Below are 7,034 nucleotides of genomic sequence, written 5' to 3' on the forward strand. Positions count from 1 at the left end.
AGGGAGTGGCCGCACAGGGAGCCACTCTTCCCAAGGTCGCAGGGCGCAGGATGACTGAGAACACAGTGCCACCTAGTGGCCGTATCCTTAGACACCCACAGAGAGTGGCGGGGGAGAACCAGGCTGGTCAGGCAAGAGTGAGCAGCCATGTGGCCAGTTCTGACGGAGCCTTAGTCGTAAGACTAAGGGCAGACCCTCAGGGCGGTGAGCCAGACCCTGTAGTCTCCCAGCTACAGCCTCCTGGGGAGAGCCAGCTGCCACTCTCCAGGGTAGGGGCCTGAACAAGGCCCCCACACACGCTCCCACGAGAAGACAGTCCAGAGCTTGGTGGGCAGGGCACCCACTTGACAGGCACAGCAGGCTAAGCCCCATAGCAGTGGGAGGCACCGTGGCCCAGGGGAGCTATCACTGCTGTGGCCTCCCTCCCTCTGTGTCTCTGTCTCTCTGTCCAGATAGAAAAATGGTCCTGGAGTAGAAGCACAGGGCCCAGCTCCATTGGAGGGAGCAGGGAACAGCACAAGGGTTCTACAAGACTCTCCTGTCCCAAGTTCAATCCCTAGCACCACCATCAGCCAGAGCTGAGCAAAGCTCTGGGGTAATAACAATAGTAGTAGCAGTAGAAACAGTAGTAGTAATAATAATAATAATAGTAATAATGACAGAGTTGGTTGAGAACACAGCATGGTGGTTCACCAGACTCCCCTGTCTGAGGCTACAAGGCCCCAGGATCAGCCCTCAGCACCACCTCCAGCCAGAGCTCAGCAGGGCTCTGGGACACAACACAGAAACCAGCAAGCAAAGTTCTAGCAGGGCCCCCCTACCCTTCACAGGTGTGGGAGCTGAACATGAGAGCCCACAACACAGAGTCCAGGTGGACAGAGCCTGGGGCCAGTCAGTCAGATGCGGGTCTCTGGGTGGGGGGGGGTCGCCCACCTGCCCCTCTACCACCACCCCAGGCAGAACTCGTGTGTCCCGGGCTGCCGGACAGCCTGCTCAGTCCAGCCTGGCTCGCAGAGGGAGCCCTCGGCCTGACTGAAATCCAACCTCTGTGCCCACCAGGCACCGCTTAGGCCAGAAGCCCGGCCTCTCATCTTCCCAGGCACAGTCAGAGGCTTTCCCACACTGGGCGCGGGTGGAAAGCTCTCCAGCGAGCGCACACCCCCAGCGGGTCCTGCAGGTGGGGCTGGGGGGGGGGGGCGGTGGGTGGGTGAGGCGGGAGGCTCCAGAGGCGGTGACTGGGGGCCGAGACCGCTTGGAATAGCCTGGCTGCAGACGCAGAGCAGCGGGACTGGCGGCAGACGCCACAGGCTTCGGGTCTCCAGGGGAGACAAGAGCTCACAATGGGACCCAGAGGAGCACGACGGGAAACCCCAAGCCACTGAGGCCGAGGGGCAGGGAAGCCCCCAGAGATACCAGCTGCCGCGACAGAGGCCCAACAGGGACGACGCTCTTCACGAGATCCCCTGCCCTCCCCACTCGTGACCACTATCCGGTGTGACCACCCCCCAGAGACCCTGCCTACCTGATGCTCAGGCCTGTGCTCTGGTCCAGCCTCTCCCAGCTCTGCAGCCTGGCCAGCAGCCTCTGCAAGGACAGGCAGAGCCGTCAGTGCCACTCTGCCTCACAAAGCCCGTGTTGGCCCTGAGTTCAGGATGGGCTGGGCTCAGCCCCTGGTGCTGTAGGGTGGCCAACTCCTGGTCCTCACCACAGGCTGGGAGAACAGAGAGGCCCACAGCTCACCCAGGATCGTGCAGCCAGCGCCCGGCGCCGCGGCCACACACAAATAAGGGAGAGTGCGCTGCCCCGGCCAGCTGCCAGACTGCGGGGTCTCTGAGCGGCCCCAGGCCCACCTCCTTCTCCAGCTCCAGATCCACCAGGCTCTGCTGCAGCTTCTCCTGACGCCCCAGCCGCCGCTGCAGCCCCTCCACCTCCTCCCGGAGCAGCCCCGTGGTCTCGCGCGCCTCCCTGCAGACGGGAGCAGAGTCAGGGCAGGGCGCCAGAGGACCCCCACAGCCTGCAGTGCCCAGCCCCCACCTCACCTCACCTCAGGTAGGCATTCTCCTCACGCAGCTGTCGCAACTCGCGCTCCAGCTGGGGCAGCCGCTGCAGCTCCGTGCGCATGCTCCTCACGACAGCCGCGTCCTGCTCCTGCAAGCACAGCTTCTGCTCCAGCTCCTGTGGGCGGTGAGGGTGACCTAGTCATTGCCGGAGAGCCCGGCCCTCGGGATGCCTACAACCCCTCCTGCCCCTCCCCGGAGGCCCTACTGGGCTGCACCAGCCTTGGGCCATGTCCTACGAGACCCCCGAATGAGGGAGTCAGTGGGGCACCCCAGCCCATGCTGAGGCTCGCCTCACCGTCCCCGGGGACAGCGCGCCCACTGGTGACAGTCACTGGCAGGCTGCAAGGAGCCAGCAAGCCCCCAGCTCCACACTAAGGGGCCACCCTGGGCAGGGAGCACAGTGCAGGGGGAGGGCTAAAGGGAGGGGGGTGGCAACAGAAGCCAGTGGCACTGCAAAGACAGAGTGGGGTGTGGGTGTCTGCCAGTGAGGGTAAGCAGGACAGGCTCCCAGGGTGCCCCTCTGAACCCCATGCCTCCCGGGCCCCAGACAGGCTGCGGCTCACAGAGGAGCCCTGCTGTCCGTGACACTAATGACCGCAGGGGTAGCGCACCTTGACCCTCAGCTCCTGGTCCACCCGTTCGTCATGGCTGGCCTGAAGCTCCTGGACTTTCTGATTTGCCTCCTGCCATTTGCTGTGGACAAAAAAGTACTTCACTCGGGCACAGAGTAGCAGCAGCCGACGGCCTTGTGCTCTCCGGCTGGATGAGAACCCCTCTGCCGGCCCCCCCTTGCCAGGACAGATGGACGTCCAGATTGCCAAAGACCGGGTTCCCCTAGCCCCAGCACTCTGCCTGGCCCAGGAACCAGGGGAACGAAGAGGATAGCTGAGAGCAAGGCCCAGCGCAGGGTAGGGGCCCGCAGCGCCACTGCCACAGACCAGCCCGTTCACTCGCTGTACCCCTCCCCATGCAGGGTCAGCCAGCTCAGACCAGGGTCTCCCCTTCCTCGGCCAGGAGATACCTGCAACGCAGCCCCAGCCCCCACTCACGTGCGCTGCAGGTCCAGCTGCTCCTGCAGCTCCTGCTTCTCCAACTCTAGGCGCTGCACCTGCCGCTCCTGGCCCAGCACGCTCCACTGCAGCTCCGAGAGCTGCCCCTTCAGCCGGCCGATGGTCTGGAGCAAGAAAGGCGGGTGACGAGGACCTCCCTGGGAAGAGCCGTCTCCTCTTCCCGAGCACGGGAGCTCAGGAGAGGACAGGCTCTGCAGACGGGGCATCAGGTGCCAGACCTCACTCCCAACGGCCCCGGCTCTGTGCCCCGGTGACAGCTCCGACCACCCTGCAGGTCCCCACACCAGGCCCCGCTCTGCTGGGCGCTGCCTCCATGCCGAGCCCCCAGCCTCACAAGCTATGCCACACATCCAGGTACCCCTCAGCACAGAAAACAGGGGGCTGCAGTAATCAGAAAGAGCCCTGGAAGGACAGCAGGCTCAGCGCCCACCCCACCCCCCAACTCTGAATCTGTGGAATAATATCCTACAGGTAGCGCAGACCAGGCTGTAAGAAAAACAGCTGAGACTCGAACCCTAGACTAAGACTCCCAAGACAAGTACACACCTACCCGCCCCAGAGCCAGCACCCATCCTTCTGCCCGCCCCAGAGCCCACCCACCCTCTCCTGACCACCCCAGAGCTCATCCTCCTTCTCCTGCCCACCCTCCTCCTCCAGATCCCCCCACCTCGCCGGCCTCCGCCAGGCCCTCCTCCTTCTCCTGAAGCCGCTGGCTGGCAGCGTCCAGGCTCTGGCGGCACAGGCGGTTTCGCTCCAGCTGCTCCTTCATCTTCTCCTCTGCCTCAACGCCCCGCTCCTGCAGCTGTCGGATGCGGCTCAGAAGCTCTTGGTTGCGGTCCACCTCACGCTGAGGGGGTAGAGCAGGGTGAGGGGGGCAGAGGGCTCTGAAGCAGGACTAGACGCAGAGCTGGGGGCCACAGCAGCCTCGGCCTCAGGCTGGCCGGGACCCTTGGGGGCAGCGGCGGTCAAAGCACTGTCGCCTGTGCAGGGAGGGCTGTGTGGGGCCCACCCTGAGCACAGGCTCCCAGCACCCCAACTGCAGGAGCAGATGCCGTGCGGGGACAGGAGCCCCAGACAGCCAGGCGGCATAGCTGCTGGGAGGAGGGGATGAGCCCGACAGCCACCGAGTTCTTAGCCTGGAAGGACAGGGGCCTCCCAGGAGGAGGGTGGCCAGGGCCAAAGAGGAAGCTCAGCTGTCAAAGCACCAGGTATGAACTGGAGGAGCCAGAGGCCACGAGTTCAATCCTGGCACCACCTTATGCCTAAGCCAAGCAGTGCATTAGTCGGCCTCCCTCTCTCCTTCTCTCCCTGATAACTAAGAAAAGGTTTTAAAACATAAAAACTTGGAGCAGGAGTGTTGGAAGAGACATTGGTCTTCCGGTCAGCCCCGGGAGTCGGTGAGAGCAGTCAGCCAGCCTCTGGCAGGGCAACAGAGCCAACTCAGCAGGGACAGAGCCCACAGGTCAGGCCGCAGGACACGGGCTGCACAGGCCTGCTCAGTGCCACTAGGCGTGGCTCAGGCAGAGCCCAGGCCTTGAACCCAGATCCCAGCAGCCAACAGGGAGCTTGGGCAGGAGGGCTGAGGCCCCACCTGCCCCACACACTGCATCCTCAGAGCTGAGCGAGCGCGCGCAGCAGTCAAATCCAGGGAAAGGACACAGGGCGCCAGCACCCCGGTGCCGAGACCCTCCCAGACGACACGTCCTGCCATGCCATCTCTGTGGGGGACATGGTGACAGGGACAGAGGATGCCCCACAGCAGTGCCTACCCTCCCTGGCAGTGCTCCCAGTGGTGCAGGCAGCAAACCCTGGGCTTTCAGGCACGGGAGGCAGGTGCTCTGCGGGACCATTCCCAGAGCCATGCACAGAAACCGCAGGTGCAGGGAGGGCGGGCCTCTCCCCAGGGTCGAGCTCAGAAGCAGGCCTTTCAGTGAGCCTGCAACAGTTGCCCGCCGTCCGTCCAGCCAATGCCAAGCATGAGGGGGAAGACGGAGACCGTCAGCACAGTCCGTGACAGCACCCACCTCCTGCCACAACCACCAGGGGAGGGCAAAGCCACGGCATCCCAGAGGCATGCCTGTCCCTTCCCCAGCTGCATGTGCTCCTCACGCATGCACAGGCCCTGCTCGTGAGGAGGCCCTGCGGCGAGGAGCACCTGGCAGCAGGCACCCACCTCGTAGCTGCGGGCGCTGGTGCTGGCCGCCCGCTCCAGCTCCACGCGGGCCCGCTTGTGGCTCAGCTCCATTTGCAGCTTCTCCCGCTCCACCTGGATGAGGTGCGACTTGGACCGGATCTGCTCTGCTCGCTCCTCCAGCTGTCGTTGGGGCGGGGGGGGGGGGGGACTATGAGCTGGGGGCCCTCCCTGACCCTCAGGCCCCAGCACGGGAATCAGGGACCCAGGGCTAGCCTTCCCGGGTCACTGGCTTCCTGAGAGATGTGATGTGGCCAGCAGGCTGCAGAGAGTGGGGGGAGCAGGACCGCTAGACCCCACTCCACCAAGGGGCAGCTGGGAGGGAGGAGAACGGACTGCCATCCGGAGCAGGACGGGGCCAGGGCTCAGGGCAGGGCCATCTGGCAGCCCTCTCACCCCCCACCAGGACCCCTGGAGGGAGGCCATGCTCCTGGCCCCAGAGGGGGATGCCTCACCCGCATGTTGTGCCGGTACTGCGTCTGCAGGGAGCCGTCCAGTGCTGAGGCGTCGTCCCCGCGCCGTGAGATGAAGCTGTCGAGGGAGCGCAGGGTGGACAGCACCGTGGTGCTCTCGCCCAGGTCATCCATGGCCAGCCTGCGGGGACACAGGGTCACTCCGGCCCCCGGCACAGCACCCAGCACTCCAAACCCAGCACCCACTGGATCACAGCCGATGGCTCTGCTAGACAAAGGGGCAGAAAGAGGGTCAGAGAGCGCAGTCAGGGCCCCCAGCACCCATATCAGCCCCAGCACCCACGTCAACCCCCAGCACTCCCATATCAGCCCCCAGGACCCATATCAGCCCCAGCACCCATATCAGGCCCCAGCACCCCCATATCAGACCCAGCACCAACATCGGCCCTAGCTCCACCATATCAGCCCCCAGCACCACCATATCAGCCCCCAGCCCCTCCATATCAGCCCCCAGCACCCATATGAGCCCAGCACCCCCTTATCAGCCCCTAGCACCCCTATATCAGCCCCCAGCACCCATATGAGCCCAGCAACCCCTTATCAGCCCCCAGCACCCCCATATCATCCCCCAGCACCCCCATGTCAGTCCCCAGAACCCATATCAGCCCCAGCCCCCCCTGATCAGCCTAGCACCCCCATATCAGTCCCAGCACCCCCATATCAGCTCCCAGCACCCCACATTGGCCCCAGCACCCATATCAGCCCCCAACACCCCCATACCACCCCCCAGGACCCCCATATCAGCCCCAGCACCGTCTGGGAGGTGGTGCCCATTGGACTCTCCTGCCCATCTCCCCCGGCGGCTCTGCGGCCTCCCCCCGCAAACTGTCTGTCCCCTCACCCCGCACGCCGTCTGTCCCCTCAGCCCCAGTCGCTGGAACCGCGCCGCTCCACTCGGATCTCCCTCTTCTGTACACTCTCGCGGGACGTGCGGAGCGCTCTCGCGAGATCAGGGCGGGGCGACTCTTCCGGTCCTTGAGCCCCGCCCCAGTAACTCCCCACCACCACACACACGCGCGCGCACGCCCACACACCTCCGCCGGCTCAGAAGCTGCACCCTAGGGTGCTCCTTGCCTCTGCTTTCCCAGAGCCCAGCTCAGCCCTAGCAGACAGTGCTGGAACTATTATTGTTGTTATTTCCCCAGAGCCCTGCAAAACCCTGGCTGGTGGTGCTGAGCTGGTGTTGTTATTGTTATTTCCCCAGAGCCCAGCTCAGCCCTGGCTGGCGGTGCTGGAACTG

The 7,034-nt window shown here is 64.6% G+C and overlaps 1 protein-coding gene across 3 annotated transcripts in view; it reads right to left on the reverse strand.

Moving 5' to 3' along the window:
* MAD1L1 (mitotic arrest deficient 1 like 1) overlaps window positions 1–6,767 on the reverse strand; it is a 68,839-nt gene extending 62,072 nt beyond the window's left edge. Inside the window, exons 1-9 of one of the 3 annotated variants that reach the window (XM_060173179.1) lie at window positions 6,636–6,767; window positions 5,777–5,915; window positions 5,304–5,444; window positions 3,798–3,977; window positions 3,110–3,234; window positions 2,672–2,753; window positions 2,045–2,175; window positions 1,851–1,965; window positions 1,523–1,584 (exon numbers count right to left, since the gene is read on the reverse strand). In XM_060173179.1, the coding sequence (XP_060029162.1) occupies window positions 1,523–1,584; window positions 1,851–1,965; window positions 2,045–2,175; window positions 2,672–2,753; window positions 3,110–3,234; window positions 3,798–3,977; window positions 5,304–5,444; window positions 5,777–5,908 (968 nt within the window). In that variant the 5' untranslated portion in view covers window positions 5,909–5,915; window positions 6,636–6,767. Of the gene's footprint in view, window positions 1–1,522; window positions 1,585–1,850; window positions 1,966–2,044; window positions 2,176–2,671; window positions 2,754–3,109; window positions 3,235–3,797; window positions 3,978–5,303; window positions 5,445–5,776; window positions 6,015–6,635 lie in introns of those variants that run through there. The other 2 variants (XM_060173177.1, XM_060173178.1) reach the window with 2 other exon arrangements.
* Window positions 6,768–7,034: the final 267 nt, after the last annotated feature.

The sequence above is a fragment of the Erinaceus europaeus genome, chromosome 15, assembly GCF_950295315.1.
Source record: "Erinaceus europaeus chromosome 15, mEriEur2.1, whole genome shotgun sequence".
In the NCBI taxonomy this organism is placed as follows: Eukaryota; Metazoa; Chordata; class Mammalia; order Eulipotyphla; family Erinaceidae; genus Erinaceus; species Erinaceus europaeus.